Source organism: Jaculus jaculus, chromosome 2 (assembly GCF_020740685.1).
Source record: "Jaculus jaculus isolate mJacJac1 chromosome 2, mJacJac1.mat.Y.cur, whole genome shotgun sequence".
Taxonomy (NCBI): Eukaryota; Metazoa; Chordata; class Mammalia; order Rodentia; family Dipodidae; genus Jaculus; species Jaculus jaculus.
The window spans coordinates 48633423-48650232 of NC_059103.1; the positions used below are offsets into that span (position 1 = coordinate 48633423).

At 47.9% G+C, this 16810-nt stretch overlaps 1 protein-coding gene and 1 long non-coding RNA gene across 6 annotated transcripts in view; one reads left to right on the forward strand and one right to left on the reverse strand.

Moving 5' to 3' along the window:
• Impa2 (inositol monophosphatase 2) overlaps positions 1-16810 on the reverse strand; it is a 54832-nt gene that overhangs the window by 7333 nt on the left and 30689 nt on the right. For all 3 annotated transcript variants that reach the window (XM_045142521.1, XM_045142520.1, XM_004656832.3), the window contains 2 exons: positions 14008-14053; positions 10071-10179 (listed from right to left, as the gene is read on the reverse strand). In XM_045142521.1, the coding sequence (XP_044998456.1) occupies positions 10071-10179; positions 14008-14053 (155 nt within the window). The remainder of the gene's footprint in view (positions 1-10070; positions 10180-14007; positions 14054-16810) is intronic.
• On the forward strand, positions 8928-14394 carry LOC123458479. 3 transcript variants are annotated; one of them, XR_006635673.1, is made up of 4 exons: positions 8928-9142; positions 9492-9648; positions 10041-10256; positions 13725-14394. It is a non-coding gene; the product is annotated as an uncharacterized LOC123458479 (long non-coding RNA). The 3 variants fall into 3 exon arrangements; XR_006635672.1 differs by lacking the exon at positions 13725-14394 and adding an exon at positions 9298-9382 and having other exon boundaries at positions 10041-10356; XR_006635671.1 differs by lacking the exon at positions 13725-14394 and having other exon boundaries at positions 10041-10356.

A 16810-nucleotide genomic window follows, 5' to 3' on the forward strand; every position in this document is an offset into this window, starting at 1 on the left:
GTGAAAATAAAAAAATAATAAATAAATAAATGATTTTATTCATTTATTTGACAGACAGAGAGAGAAAGAATGACAGAGAGAGAGAGAGAGAGAGAGACAATGGGTGCACCAGGGCCTCCAACCACCTCAAATGAACTCCAGATGCATGCGCCACCTTGTGCTTCTGGTTTACGTGGGTCCTGGGGAATCGATCCGATGTCCTTTGGCTTTGCTGGCAAATGCCTTAACCGCTAAGCCATCCCTCCAGCTCCCAAAACACTTTGTTTTAATTTTATTTGTTAAATTGGTAATGTTTTCAATTTGTAGTTTTTTTTTTTTTGTTTATAATCTATCTACCTATCCATCCATCCATCCATCCATCCATCCATCCATCCATCCATCCATCGACAGGGTCTCATGTAGCCTACGTGGACCTTAAACTCACTATATATCCAAGGATGATCTTGAACTCCTGATCCTCCTTTCCACTACCTCCCAAGTGCTGAGATTACAGGCCTGCACTGCCACGCCCAACTTTTTTATCGTGGTGCTAGGGGATTGACCCAGGGCTTCATGCCTTGGAGGGAGGCACCCTCCCCACTGAGCTACCTCACTAGCCCTGGAACTTCTGAGTTCAGCAGGACTGCTCTGGCCCGTATGAGAATCTGATACAGGTGCCAGACGAGGACAGCAAGCAAGCCTATGAACAGAGGCTCACAGCACATGTCTTCAGGAGGGCGAGAATTAGCGCAGTAACAAGCGACTAGCACTCTATCAGGATGGCCGACATCCAGGGCACATTCAACACCAAACGCTGGGGAGGCTGTGGGAGTAGTGAGGGCTTTCATTGCTGGTGGGAATGCAAAATATCACCGCCACTGGAGAGGTCCCAAAACTAACCTCCTGGGTTGGAGAGATGGCTCAGCGGTAAAAGGCACTCGCTGGCAAAATCTGAGAGCCCAGGTCTGGAGTTCATTTGTAGCAGCAGGAGGCCTTGGCCCACCCATAATGACTCTTCCTGTTTGCCCCATTTTCCTCTCTTTTTCTCAAATAAATAGATTTTTTTTTTTTTTAAAAAAGATATTACTCTGGTGGGGGACACTCGGTGGCAGTTTATGTGTGGGCAGAGGCAATGAGGTAACTCTACCTTTTGTTAACTTTTGCTGTAAATCTAAATTTGCTTTTAAAAAGTTATAAAGAAAAAGAAAAAGGGGCTGGGAAAATGGCTCAGTGGTTTAGGGAACTGAACATTTTTTTCTAAATATTTAGTAATTACAGAGAGAGTGAGAAAATGGGCATGCCAGAACCTTCTAACACTGCAAACAAACTCTAGTCACATGCACCACTTTGTGCACCTGGCTTTACATAGGTACTGGGGAATCTAACCCAGAATGGCAGGTTTTGTAAGCAAGTGCCTTCAACTGTTGAGCCTCCTCTTCAGCCCCAAACACTCTTGGTTCTTATAACTAGAACTAATGCTATAATAATCTCTTTCTGGTGGAGCCATCTTGATATGTTTTAAGTGGGCCTTCTGAATCAAGATCTATGCATATTTTAGGTTTTGACATAATTTTTCAAACTGATCCCAGAAGAGCTCTATCAATTTCACACTCCTTCTCTGCCTCTATTTTGGTATGAAACATCCTCTGCGACTTGCAAACTCCTAACAGGTACTCTGTGATACACACTTAAGAATGAGATTCTCAGCTGGGCGTGGTGGCGCATGCCTTTAATCCCAGCACTCGGGAGGCAGAGGTAGGAGGATTGCCGTGAGTTCAAGGCCACCCTGAGACTACAGAGTTAATTCCAGGTCAGCCTGGACCAGAGTGAGACCCTACCTCGAAAAACAAAAACAAAAACAAAAAAAAAAAAAAAAAAGAATGAGATTTCACATCCACTGCATCTCCTAGCTGCAGGATCTTCATAGCCCTGGGAAGATCCCCCTGTGGTTTAGGGAGCTGGATGACCCATAAGGGAACAAAACCCTGCTTTAACCAGACTGCTGAGAAGTGACTCTGCTTAAACCAGGGTCTCACTTAATGCTCCCCCTTACACTGATGGAAGGCTGTACGCAGGGGCCAGAGCAGGTTCACCACCCAGGCGAGCCTGGACAAGCGGGTGTACCCACACTCAGGATGGTTGCAAGAAGGTGGGGTCCTCAAGTGAGTGCCCCTGAGTGGCTTCACATGGGAAATTAAGTCAAGTGGAGACAGTCATTGCTCAGCTCACATTCTCCTCTCCTCCCACAGGCCTGTGCAGAGTGCTTCACAGCTATTCCTTTACTGTCCTGTCTTACAGACGGGAAGCCAGGCTTAGGAAAGTATCTGTTCCAGGCTCTGGAGCCCAGAAGTGGTGAGGCCCAGGCTCAAACTCAGAGATGTCTGGTGATTTCTTCCTGTAGCTGTTCCCAATCCCACTTCCCTTTTCCTTTTTGTTTACTGCAGGGCTGGGAGGGAAAGTAGAGCCTCTAACAGAGTATTAAGCTCTACTAAAAGATCGCTCAGAATTGAGCAACCTTCTCTTCTGGCTTCAATGAATTCATTCCTTCCCACTGTCGTGAAACCAAGCTGAGTACAATGAAAGTCTGTGATTGCCACCTACAGGCAAAATGCTTTCCATTGTTATTCTGCCTTGGATAAAAGAAAAAAAGGCAATTTCTTATAATCTCTACTTAATCATCTTACGATATTTGGCTAATTCCATAAAATTCTTATGGTTTTTGTACTTTTATTATCATTTGTCCTATCTTAACCATAGTATTTTCACTATTAACCAAATAGAGAAGAAATCCTAGGTATCTGTGACTCCTTGGGGGTGGGAACAGGAAACCCTTGCTTATTGGGTAGTGTTCTTGTTTGGAAATGCAACATGTTGATGGCTATATAGCACTGGGAATATAAGTGACCTCATTAAATACTATGCTTAAGAATGACTAGGATGGGGCTGGAGAGATAGCTCAGTGGTTAACACACTTGTCTGCAAGGCCTAATAACCTGGGTTCAATTCCCTAGGACTCACATAATGCCAGATGCACAAAGTGCATGCATCTGGAGTTTGTTTGCAGTGGCTGGAGGCCCTGGTGGGTCCATTCTCTCTGTCTCTTTCTGCTTGAAAATAAAAATTTTAAAAAACAACCAAAAAATTGACTAGAATGCAAACCTTATGCCATATATATATGTATATATATTACTGGTTTAAAAAGTATATCTTTTAAACAATATTAAGAAAAGAATAAGCCGGGTGTGTTGGTGCATGCTTTTAATCCCAGCACTCAGGAGGCAGAGATAGGAGAATCACCATGCACTCAAGGCCACACTGAGCATAGATTCCAAAGTACAGTAACTCTGTATACTCGTTCAATAAGCAGATTTTTTAGAATTAAGAAAAAAAAAAATCTGACTTCTGACAGATTGTTCTGATGGAGTAACACAAAGTTAAAAGACCTAATATCAAGCCGGGCGTGGTGGTGCACGCCTTTAATCCCAGCACTCGGGAGGCAGAGGTAGGCGGATTGCCGTGAGTTCAAGGTCACCCTGAGACTCCATAGTGAAGTCCAGGTCAGCCTGGGCTAGAGTGAGACCTTACCTCGGGGGGGAGGGGGGGGAAGGAAAAAAAAAAAAAAAGACCTAATATCAGAGTCCTGCCTCAAGAGAAATTTCACAAATGCAAACACCATTTTTACACCGTATGATTCAACTTTCCTGAAAATGAAATACTAGAAATAATCAACCCTACCACAAAAAAGAGAAAGAAAAAGAAAAAACAAAGACTTGGGTGATGGCTTAGTGGTTAAAGATGCTTGCTTACAAAGTGTGTTGGCGTGGGTTCGATTCCCCAGCACCCATGAAAGCTGCCGAGATGGCCTAGCGGTGAGGGGTGCGTGCGGCTGGGATCGCAGCTTGCCCACAACAGTGGGGGATGGAACCAGCAGAGTCTGCGGCTCGCGGGCAGCTGGTCTCATGTGCCTCTGACAGTTTTGCGGTCTGGCAACTCATTTGTAGCAGCAAGAGACCCTGTCTCAAAGAAGACAGAGCACAGACACCTCAAAGTTGTCGTTTGACCACATATGTGCCCTGGCACATGCGCACACACTAAAAGAATAAAAATAACGATGTGAATGGAGAGGACCAGGCTTGATCCGAAAGTTATCCTCTGATCTCGATACTCCTATTGTGGCACACATACGCCTGAACTCACATACACATACATACAACAAACAAAAAAGAAAACTAATTTGAGGGAGAGAACAAGAAGCTTATTTAGAATTTTGGGTACTATAGTCCAGATCTTAAATGTTCTCAGAGGCCCTGGGTTATAGATTTAGTCTTCAGCCTGTGGCACTTTTGAGAGGTGGTGAAATCTTTAAGGGGAGCCTCATGAGAGAACTAGTGAGGTCACTTGGGGCCCTCAAAGGGGTCTTTGGCCATTTCCTACCTATGTGTAAGTGTGTGCCACCATAATTGGCTAAGGGGGATTTGGGGACCTTGACCCCCTCCAGCCTCTTTGCTTCCCAGTTACCAAGAAGGGAGCAGCGGCGGAATGTGGTAGTTTAAACGGATGTCCCCCAGTAGGTTCAGGAGCTTTATTAAAGCTTGTAACTTGGCGTCACTGTGGGTGGATCCTAGTGTCCAGCCCTAAGGTGTGGGCGGATCTGGAATTCCAGTCTAAAGATATACAGAGTGCATGCGCTCTGCCTGGAGTTCCTGGAGGGCGTTTGCTTATGGTGTTGGTGGTGGCTTTTCTCTCTGTGTGGACCTGTGAAAGGGGGCCAGCTTCTTCTGCCACTATGGAACTTCCCCTGGATCTGTAAGCTTCAAATAAATTCCCCCCCCGCCGCCATCACTGTGTCTGGTCTGGAGGTTCATCCCAGCAACCTGAGGCTGACCGTGACAGAAGCAGTTTCCTTTGCCAAGTGCTTCGGTCATAATATTATGGGCTATGACAGCCCAAAAAGGTCAACTAACTGTTGGCCGAAGCCTCTGAAACTGTAAGCCAAGATAACTCTTTCCTGCTTTTAAGTTGTTCATCTCGAGTATTCTGTCACAGCAACAGGAAGCTAACCAACACACTGGGAAGGATAGAATTTGCAAACTTAGGTAGCAGCAGCAAAAGAACTATGTCCACCAATTCTACCCAGGCCTCCAGCAGGTGGACTGCGGTCTTGGGATCTGCACAGGAGGAAGAAGAATGAAGCATTGGGCATCTACTGACCCAAGAACAGGGGAACCTCAAAGTCACGGCCACCACTGGAGACCACACAGGTCACCGTGTGAGGGGTTGGACACATACTACGTCCCTGAGTCAAAAATCGCAGGTACCCTAAGAGGGCAGGATGACATTGGGTCTGGCTGTCAGGCTAGATTCTTCCTGCGTGGACCAAGGTGGGAGTCAAATTGTAAGTGTAGAAATGGAGCAGGAACAGAGCCTGCATTCCCTGAAGACCAATCCAAGGATGAGGGAGGGATATCCTAAGATAAATCAAAACCCATTCCTTTCACTATCAGCAGCAACCTGCTCAGGACCCCTACTATTCCCCGAAGGGAGCGTTCTATCAGTAAACTTACTTCCACCTTACATCCTTGTTGATGGAGAAGCAGCAGCCATTTACTGGCAGGTATCAAGCACTCACAGGACTGATCGCTAAAGATACCAACGGGAACCACAGGGCAAAGAGAACAGAAGACTTAGGTGAGGCTGAGGAGAACAGAGCCAAAACGACCCAGGCCAAGGCCAAGGCCAAGGATTTAAAGACTTGACAAAAACAGCAGAAGAGGAGCTCCACCGCCTTGAACCACTAAAACCATCCTAGACCCACACCTTCCTAGGGCCCCCAAAGTTCAGAAGCACAAAGTCCAAGTAAAAATAAATAACTGGAGCCAGGTGTGGTGGCACAAGCCTTAATCCTAGTACTTGGGAGGCTCAGGTAGGAGAGTCAATTTGAGACTAGCCTGGATCTACAGAATGAGTTCCAGATCAGTCTGGGCTATGGTGAGTCCATGCTTGGGGAAAACAGAAAAAAAAAAATAAATAAATAACTACAGGGCTATGGTATATAGCTCAGCTGGTAGAGTGCTTGCCTAACATGCACAAGGCTCTGGGTTCTATGCCCAGCATTGCATAAATTAGACATAGTGATACATGACTATAATCCCAGTAAATGGTAGGTAGAGGCAGGAGAATCAGAAATTCAAGGTCATCTTCAGCTATGTAGTGAGTTTGAGGTCAGCCTGGGCTACATGAAACCCTGTGTCAAAAAACAAAACAAAACAAAAACAACCAACCAAATGAACAGGGCTGGAGAGATGGCTTTGCTGTTAAGGTTAAGGTGCTTACCAGCAAAGACAAAGGATCTGGGTTCCATTCCCCAGGTACACACATAAAGCCAGATGCATAAGGTGGCACACACATCTGTAGTTTGTCTGCAGTGGCTAGAGACCCTAGTACACCCATTCATTCTCTATCTGCCCCCAATCTCTTAAATAAATAATTCGATAAAATATTTAAAACAAATAAATGGGCTAGGGAGACATTTGCAAAGGCTGTAGTCCTGGGTTCAATTCCCTGGCCATCCACATAAAGTTGTTTGCAATTTGGTTGGTTGGAGATCAAACAAATAAACCAAACAACTAAAACTACAAAGACCCATGGTGGAACAACACATGCAACTATATGAGGAAAAATGAACAGAACAACTTTTCTGTAGTCAAAAAAGAATACCTGGGCTGGAGAGATAGCTTGGTAGTTAAGGCACTTGCCTGCAAAGCCAAAGGACCCAGGTTCAATTCCCCAGGACCCATGTAAGCCAGATGTACAAGGTGACACATACATCTTGGTGTTTGTAGTGGCTGGAGGCCCTGGCATGCCCATTCTCTCTCATCTGCCTTCCCCTTTCTCTCAAAACGAAAATAAATAAGTAAAGAATACCTGAAGCTGGGCATGGTGGCGCACACCTTTAATCCCAGCACCTGGGAGGCAGAGGTAAGAGGGTTGCCCTGAGTTCAAGGTCAGCCTAGGACTACATAGTGAATTACAGGTCAGCCTGGGCCAGAGCGAGACCCTGCCTCAGAGGGAGAGGAAAGAACACCTGAGGGTACGGAGATGGCTCAGGGGTTAAAGACACTTGCTTGCAAAAAGCCTGTTGGCCTGGGTTCAATTTCTCAGCCTGGCACAAAATGTGGGCAAACATCTACCATTTGTTAGCAGTGGCAAGAAACCCCTGGCAAGTGTGCCCATACATGCAAATAAATAAATAAATAATTTAAAAAAGATATGCTCATGCAACAGAAGTAGCTTTAGATAGAAGAAAGGATAACTGGGAACAGGGAGATGGTTCAGTGACGAAAGCGCTTGCCACACAAGCACAAGGAGTCCAGTTCAGAACCTCAGCACCCATATAAAAGCTGAGGGTGGTGGTACACCCCCTGTAATTTCAGCACTGGGGAGGCAGAGATAGGGTACGTCTACGGGGACATGGTATCCATAACTTCCTGTCTTTCTCAGCTTCAAGGTCGACCATGATGTGAATAGCCTCTACCACACTGCCCCTGCAACCACACGATCCTGCCACTGTGAACTGAATTGCTCCACCACGCCTTCCCTGTCTAGATGGACAGAAACCCTCTGGACCTGTGACTCAAGATAAATCCTTCCTCCCTTCAGTTGCTTCTGTCAGGCGTCACGGTGTTGCCACCATAACTAACACAAGCTCTTTGTATGTACAAAATTTTATTTAATTCTCCTAACAATCAAATCTCTTTTCTCCCAACAATCAAGTCTCTTTTCTCCCATCTGCTTCCCTTCCCTTCCCTTCCCTTCCCTTCCCTTCCCTTCCCTTCCCTTCCCTTCCCTTCCCTTCCCTTCCCTTCCCTTCCCTTCCCTTCCCTTCCCTCCCCTCCCCTCCCCTCCCCTCCCCTCCCCTCCCCTCCCCTCCCCTCCCCTCCCCTCCCCTCCCCTCCCCTCCCCTCCCCTCCCCTCCCCTCTTCTTCCTTCTTTCTCCCCTTCTCTCTTTCTCTCTCTCTGAAACAGGGTCTCTTTCTGTAGCTTTGGACTCAGTCCTCCAGCCTCAGCCTCTGGAGAGCCTAGGAGTACGAGAACCAGGGACTGAGCTCCGAGAGGTCACCTAGCTCGCGCCAGGCCCAGGAGGCAGAATCAGGACCTGAAACCAGGTGTGCATGACCCCAGAAGGGCTCACTGCCAACCACGTGCTGACGTGCTGGAGGCTGAAAACCACACACTGACCTTGTAATCACAACTGCTCTTTGCGGGGGGGAGAGGACAGGACTCCCTGTGGCAGTGGGCGGAAGCACAGGGAGGTGAGTAACGAGTGTGAGTGGGAACTTTGGGGACAGCTCAGGCGCTTCCTGGGGGTCCCGCAAGAGTGTAAGCCAGGCCGGGCACTGCCCTTGCGGAGGAGCTCAGGGGACACAGAGCTGGGGCAGGTGGGGTCCACGGCCCTGGAGTCACCACTTGACCCGAGTGAAGGCAGCTGACCGGGAGGAAAGCATGTGAATAGCCGCGGTCGTGTCAAATGAAACCTGGAGCAAAGTTCACCGGAGCCTGTTTAATGATTGGCTTCCTCACCACAGTCTTCCCTGGTTAGGCCTGGGGGAATGAATGCCTTTTTGCCAGAGAAAATCACTCCGAGAGAAGGAGAAATGGGGTGGCACCCGGGGCTCTACCCAGACCACTTTTGGATCAGAATGCTAACTGATGGGTCACTCTGCTGGTGCGCTTTTGCTCTGGGCCTGTGCAAGACCCTCGTGGTCTCTTTCCTCCACGGCGCTGCTAACCCACGGGTGGTGCCCCCACGGGTGGTGGAGAGTCAGCTCCCCATAGGCCAGACCCAGCTGCCCTCGACGCCTGTGCTAGGCACACAGGCATCCACAGGGAGGATGAGACAGGGCGAACGGGAGCTAGGGACTGAGGATGCAGGGAGGGGATAAGCTAGTGACAGGCATGGGGAGGAGCGTGTAAGGAAAGCAGATGGCTCAGCGTACTGACATTCCAGGACCAAGGCTCATCGTAGCAAATGGAGACCAGGGGCTGGACTGGGAGGGAGCACTTTCCGATGCTCACGGGTGTTAGAATAACGAGGAAACCGTGCTTGCTGCCCGATTCCCCCTCCAGCGGCCGGGAAGGGAGGCCACAGCCTCGTGCATGTTAGGTGAGTGTTCTAGCCTACACCCCACGGCCTCTGCAAATCCAATCATGGAGGTATTTGGGAGCTTTTCAAAGCTCCTTACTCAGCTGCTTCTCTTCGGGTCTTTCCCTTTTTCGTTCTGTCTGGCATTTTTCTGTTGCCTACAATACCTTCTCTAGAGTCAGTAAAACCTTGCCGGTTTAATCAACGTGGGAGAAAGGCCAAAGGGAGGCCGCAAAACCCCAAGCTGGGACATTGCTAATGGTAAGCAGTGCCAGGGTGAGCCTCTGGCAGGGGAAGGAGTCCTTGAGGCTCTGCCCTAAGGAAAACGGCTTAGCCTACGGTGCATGGAAACATTGCTTTTTCTGTACAGCTCCTGTCCATGGCATCATCTCCCCACTGGAACGGAACCACACCCAGGGGACTAAGGACCAGACAACAATCCCTGCGAGCACCAAACAGCATTTGCAGTACTCATTCAACCCAATCAGACCTAGTCGTAACGGTGACCATCACCTTCAAGACGACAGGTGAGGGCACACGGACAACACCGCTGTGACCAGGCCAGGCTGTTTCCACTTCCACAAGGGACACAATGTCCCTAAAAAGAGCTGGGACATGGGGCTGGACAGCTGGCTTACTGGTTAAAGGCACTTGCCTGCAAAACCAAAGGACCCAGGCTCAATTCCCCAGGACCCATGTAAGCCAGATGCGTAAGGTGGCACATGTGTTGAGTTCATTGGTAGAAGCTAGAAGCTTTGGTGCATCCATGTTTTTTTCCTTTCTCTCTCTCTCTGTTTCTCAAATTAAAAAAAAAAAAAAAAAAAAAAAAAGAGCCAGAACCCTTTGCAGAAGATTGCTACCATTGTGTATGTAATGACGACTTTGGTATTTTCCATCCCTCCCTCTCTATCTCCCACAGGCTAAGTGAGATGAGCCGCATGAATCTTACCTGTCTCTCCAGAGACCTGGAGGCGCTGGCCATTACAGAAGGCGCCCTGGCCCCTCCGACCCGTGTAGAGCCGCTCCTCCGTGCAGTGGTGAATCACTCCGAATTCTAGCTACAGGAGGCAGGGGCAAGAAGAAAGCAAATGCACATCATGCATTCATCCACACAGGGAAAGACAGCAATGCAAAGGTGAAGGGTCTGCTCGATGCTGAAGCTAGTTCAGTGACAATGGAAACTGCCTTTCTAGAAAGTGATGGAAAAAAAAATCAGATTTCAAAGTAGACATGCACATGACAGTAAGCTTTCTTTTCTTAAATAAATTAATTTGGGGCGGGGGAGGGCGGGCAGAGAGATGGCCCAGAAGTTAAAGGTGCTTGTTTGCAAAGTCTGATGGCCCAGGTTCAATTCCCCAGTACCATGTCAGGCCAGATGCACAAAGTGGCACACGTGTCTGGAGTTTGCTTGCAGTGGCGAGAGGTCCTGACACGCCCATTCTCTTTATCTGCCTCTCTCCAATAAATGGAAAAAAATTATATATGCCTGTCTTTGGGGCTGGAGAAATGGCTCAGAGATTAAAGGTGCTTGCTTGCAAAGCCTGACAGTCCAGGTTTGAGTCCCCAGTACCCATGTAAAGCCAGATGTATGAAGTGCCGCCTGTGTCTGGAGTTTCTTTGCAGTGGTAGGAGGCCCTACTGCACCCTTACTCACTCTGTCTCTCTCAAATAAATAAATAAAATATTTAAAAAATTAAGATATATTGAGGCAAACAATATTAAAAATTTTAATCCATGGCCTGGGGGGGGGGATGGCTCGGTGGTTAAAGGCCCTTGCTTACTAGTCTGGATTCAGTCCCCTAGCTATCCTCATAAAAGCACACAGCACATGGTGCAAGTGTCTGGCATTCCATCTGCAGTGGCAAGAGACCTTGGTGCGCCCATATACACATACGTGCAAACAAGTGAATACATTTAAAAAGTTATAATGAGCCGGGCATGTGGCACACACCTTTAATCCCAGCACTTGGGAAAGAGAGGTAGGAGGACTGCTGTGAGTTCGAGGCCATCCTGAGACTACCTAGTGAATTCCAGGTCAGCCCGGGCTAGAGCAAAACCCTACCTCAAAGAAACAAGACAAAACAAAAAAATCATAACCAAGCATTAGCAACCCAAATTTATTTAAACTTTTTTTTTTTTTTTTTTGGTTTTCGAGGTAGGGTCTCACTCTAGCCCAGGCTGACCTGGAATTCACTATGGAGTTTCAGGGTGGCCTTGAACTCACGGAAATCCCCCTACCTCTGCCTCCTGAGTGCTGGGATTAAAGGTGTGTGCCACCACGCCTGGCTTAAACTTTTTTTTTTTTTTTTTTGAGGTGGGGTTTTATTCTAGCCCAGGCTGACCTAGAACTCACTCAAACTCACAGTGATCTTCCTACCTCTGCATCCTGAGTGCTGGGATTAAAAGCAGGTGCAACATTACCCAGCCCAAACTTATTTTAAAAACTAAGAAAGCCTTATCTTTAAATAGTTCTTTTTTCCCCCCTCAAGGCAGAGTCTCCCTCTAGGCCAGGTTGACCTGAAACTCACTCTGTAATCCCGGGCTGGCCTTGAACTCAGGGCAATCCTCCTACCTCTGCCTCTTGAGTGCTGGGATTAGAGTTGTATACTACTATTCCCAACAAAAAAGTCCTTTTTTTTGTTTCTTTGAGGCAAGTCTAACAGACTGCCCCTTTTTTACGAGAGGGAGCAAGAGTAAAAGAGAGATAGAGAATTGGCACACCAGGGCCTCCAGCCACTGTAATCAAATTCCAGACACTTTGTGCGCAAGTGTGAACTTGCGTGCTTTCATCACCTTGTGAATCTGGCTTATGTGGGACCTGAAGAGTTGAACATGGATCCTCAGGCTTCGCAGGCAAGTGCCTTAACTACTAAGCCATCTCTCCGGGCCCCCAAAAGTTCTCTTTTTTAAATTTTTTTTTTGTTCATTTTTTATTTATTTGAGAGCAACAGACATAGAGAGAAAGACAGATAGAGGGAGAGAGAGAGAATGGGCACGCCAGGGCTTCCAGCCTCTGCAAACGAACTCCAGACACGTGCGCCCCCTTGTGCATCTGGCTAACGTGGGACCTGGGGAACCGAGCCTCGAACCAGGGTCCTTAGGCTTCACAGGCAAGCGCTTAACCGCTAAGCCATCTCTCCAGCCCAAGTTCTCTTTTTTAAAAAAATATTTTTTAGGGCCAAGTGTGGTGGTGCATATATCTTTAATCCCAGCACTCAGAAGGCAAAGGTAGGAGGATCACCATGAGTTCAAGGCCAGCCTGAAATTACATAGTGAATTCCAGGTCAGCCTGAGATAGAGTGAGACCCTACTTTGAAAAACCAAAAAAAAAATTTTTTTTTAATTAATTTATTTGCAAGTGGGGGATGGGGGGGAAGGGTAAAGCCACAACTAAAAGCAGTATTCCCATGTTCAGTCACTAGAAACTTGGGTTAGATATAGCAGGCTGAGGACCTAGCTGGCCTTTGTGGTCCCCAGCCTTCCTTCCTGGCAGTCCTGCCTCCCATGATGGGAACCTGGCGGCTAAGAGCTGGGGCGTCCCATGTTCACCACAATTTGTGATGTTGCTGAACAGAGAAACCAGGATGCCAACTCCTTACCCTGGTTTCAATGTTGACTTTTTTTTCCCTTCGAGGTAGGGTCTCACTCTAGCCCAGGCTAACCTGGAATTCACTATGTCATCTTAGGGTGGCCTCAAACTCACGGTGGTCCTCCTACCTCTGCCTCGTGAGTGCTGGGATTAAAAGTGCACTGTACCGGCTCTCAACGTTGACATTTTTACTGATCATTTAAGGTTGAGACTTTAGGGCTAGAGAGATGGCTTAACGGTTAAGGTGCTCGCCTGCAAAGCCTAATGACCCAGGTTCTATTCCCTAGTACGCACACAAAGCTAGAAGCACAAAATGGCACATGCATCTGGAGTTCATTTGCGGTGGCTAGAGGCCTGGTGTGACCATTCTTTCTCTGTGTGTTTCCTGTTTCTCTCTACTTGTAAATGAGTAACATAAAATAAATATTTGAATATTTAAATAAAATAAATATTTAAAAAACTAAAACAAAGGTAGAGACTTAGTGAGGTGTGTGCTGGATGCTGATAATAAGGATGATGAGGATTCGTGCTATCCAAAGGGGGCAGCTTTTAAAGCATTTTTATTCATTTTGCAAGGAGAGTGAGCGAGAGCTAGCGAGATAGGAGAATGGGTGCACCAAGGCCTCTCACTTTTATAAACAAACTCCTGATGCGTTGTACCACTTTGCGGGTACGGGGGAATTGAACCAGGCCAGCAGGCTTAGTAAGCAAGCGTCTTTAATCCCTGAGCGATCTCCCTAGCCCTGGGGGCAACTTTAAGTGGAACTAACGATGGTACTTGCATTACTATAAGCAATTAAGGCCCTTCAAATCTTCCTGTGTGAATCTCTAGTCCCTGGCCTTCCTTCCTGCAGACAGACCTCAGGCTGCTGCTTAGTTTAGAAGGTCTCTGGGAATTCTGACAGGGCCACATTCTCATCCTAATAGCCAGGGGGAAATGAAGAATTAATACAATTTTGAGATTAAAAATGTCATTCAAAAATAACCTTTTTGTGTCTCGATCACACGCTCCAGGGGTCAGATGGAGACCAGCGTGGACCATCTGTTCAGAACATCACTTTCCACAACAGTCGTGAAAAGGACCAGAGCAGAAACAGGAGCCAGCTAGCCCTCAGGAGTGAGCCCCAAACCCATCCCACCTCACCCGCCCCCCCCCCAAAATGGGTCTGTGGTTGTTTACTTTCTCAGATTTAAAAAAAAAAAATACATACTTGGACACAGTCGTCACGATTAAGACACACAGCAAAGAACAAACAGGAGCGCAGAGGTTGAAACCAAACAAACAGGGCTGTGTTACCTCTTGGTGAACAGCAAACCCGATGCTCACTGCCACCGTGGGGAATCTGCGGGGGGGAAAACAGAATGGGTCACACGTGACAGCGGAACACAAGCTCTCCAAGGCCTCTGTGGCTGCACGGTGCCCCCCACCCCAACCTGCAGCACACAAGGACCCTTTTGCACTCTGGGTGGGTTTGGTTCTGAAAAATGACTTCTCCTTCACCACGTCCCAGGTAAACAGACTTAGCTGGCCATGCTGTAAGATGGCTAACCCTAAAGAAAACACGCTCTGTTCTCACGTAAGACTGGTGTGACGCAACAATGGCCGTTTAATGGCCAACTTAGCGGGCAGGCAGAGACTTACCCAAAAGCCAAGGCCTCATTTTGGGGTCTGTGTATGGGGAGGGGAGACCTCAGGAGGTGTCATCACATCACAGGTCCTGGGCCACAGGCTGCTTTATGACTATCTTCACTTTCTCCTGCTTGAGTAGCCATAGAGCAAGGGCAAACAGGTGGTGGAAGGGCAGTTTTTTAAAAAATTTTTATTTATTTATTTGCGAGTGACAGACAGAAAGAGAGAAAAGAGGCAGTTAGTGAGAGAGAGAGAGAATGGACGTGCCAGGGCCTCCAGCCACTGCAGAAGAACTCCAGATGCGTGCGCCCCCTTGTGCATCTGGCTAACGTGGGACCTGGGGAACTGAGCCTCGAACCGGGGTCCTTAGGCTTCATAGGCAAGCGCTTAACCGCTAAGCCATGTCTCCAGCCCGGAAGGGCTGTTTTTAATGCCACAATTTTGGGTGTCATTGTGTGATTTTGTTGCTGCTCAAAATAATCTCTCCTTTACATGAAGATCGTGTTCTGCTTAAGAAGAGGAAGGGACAGGGAAAGTCCAGGCACTGCAAACTTGCAAGAAAAAAACAACAACCCACCCAACACAAACCGAGATACGTGTTAACAGAATCCTGATTGCCAGGTGCGCAGAAACCCCATGAGGCCAGGCTGGGGCTGCGTGTTCCCAGTGCGGGTACCTCATGGCTCTCCCTCAGCGCTGCTGGCCATGGGCCCGGTGCCACCGGGCTACAGCCGTGGTCTCGGTGTCCGGGGATGCTCGTCAGTATGAGAGCTTGCTTCTCAGCGGACACTTTTCTGAGTACTGTTTCCAACCCCAAATTTCCCCGGGGACTGCAGCAAAGGCTGCACTGGAGACTCTGAAGACACTGGAAGCATAGGGGAGCCCGAGGTAACACACATGACATTCACCTGGAACGGGACTGTGTCTGTCTTGGATGATGGACGGGGCAGAAGCGAGAAGTGTCCGCTCAGTGGAACACATGAAGGGCAGGGGTCACATGTTATGGCACGACTGCATCCCCTCAAAAGGGGCCCCCCTTGTGAATGCCTGAGTTCTCAAGGTCAGTGTCATCTGGACAGCAGGCACACTTCACATATTACCCGGAGCGACTGGGCGTGTTAACGTGCCATGGAGGTTGTGAGGGTGACCTTGGGTCTGGCTCTGCTCACCTTCTGATCCCACACGGCGTGTGTGGGACTGGAAAGGCGGGGAGGAGATGCCGGCAGAAGGGGAATTTCTCCAGGGGGAGGCCAGTTAAGAGACCCACCCTTGGTGGAGCTGAAGGTCACCCCTGTGCTCCTGGGTCCCGGGCTACCTGAGTGGCTGTGGACACCTACACACGGCTTCCACACCTGGCACTGCCAGGCAGTGTCTGTCACCTCTAGGTCCCTTCTACTCCCATGAGCCCCTGTGATCTCCTTAAGCCTCCTGATGTCTGTACTTATGCGCAAGGCACTTCCGCAAACCCACCTGCTTCTAAGGAAACAGCTTTTTTTTTTTTTTTTTGAGACAGGCTTTTTGCCATACAGCTCAGGCTGGTGTCAAACTTGTAATTCTTTTTGCCTCAGCCTCCTCAGTAATGGGGTTACAGACATTCTCCCCCATGTCGAACTTGCTCCTCTTTTTTTCTTCTTTTGTTCAAGGTAAACTTGAGCCCAGGCTGACCTGAAACTCACTCTGTAGTAGCCCAGGCTAACCTCAGACTCACAGTGAGCCTTCTACCTCAGCCTCCTGAGTGCCGGATTATTAAAGGCACGAGCCACCATGCCCAGTGTGCCTCATTTTTAATGAAAATAAATTTAAAATGTGTAACTACTACATTGACTTTCAGTTTTAATGACTACAAACAGCCTTCTAAGTAGGTTTCATCTATTAGCAATTAAGCTTTGAGTTTCTAATATGGCAAAATATTTATATATGCGGGAAGCTAGTCTCAAACTTGTTTTTTAACTTTTATTTTTACTGACAATTTTTAAACATGTAGAATGTATTTTGATTATAATCCTTTTCCATCACCTTTTCTTTTTCTCTATTTCTCTCCTTTCTTCCTTCCTCCCTTTTTTGGATTTTCAAGGTAGGGTGTTGCTCTAGCCCAGGCGGACCTGGAAGTCACTATGTACATTATGCAGTCTAAGGGTGGCCTCGAAATTACAGTGATCCTCCTACCTCTGCCTCCCGAGTGCTGGGATGAAACGCATGTGCCGCCATGCCCAGTCCCATTACCTGTTCTTTTTTTTTTTTTTTAATTTTTTTGTTCATTTTTATTTATTGAGAGTGGGGGGGGGGAAGAGAGGTAGATAGGTAGAGAGAGAGAGAATGGGCACGCAAGGGCTTCCAGCCACTGCAAACGAACTCCAGACGCGGGCGCCCCCTTGTGCATCTGGCTAACGTGGGACCTGGGGAACCGAGCCTCGAACCGGGGTCCTGAGGCTTCACAGGCAAGCGCTTAACCGCTAAGCCATCTCTCCAG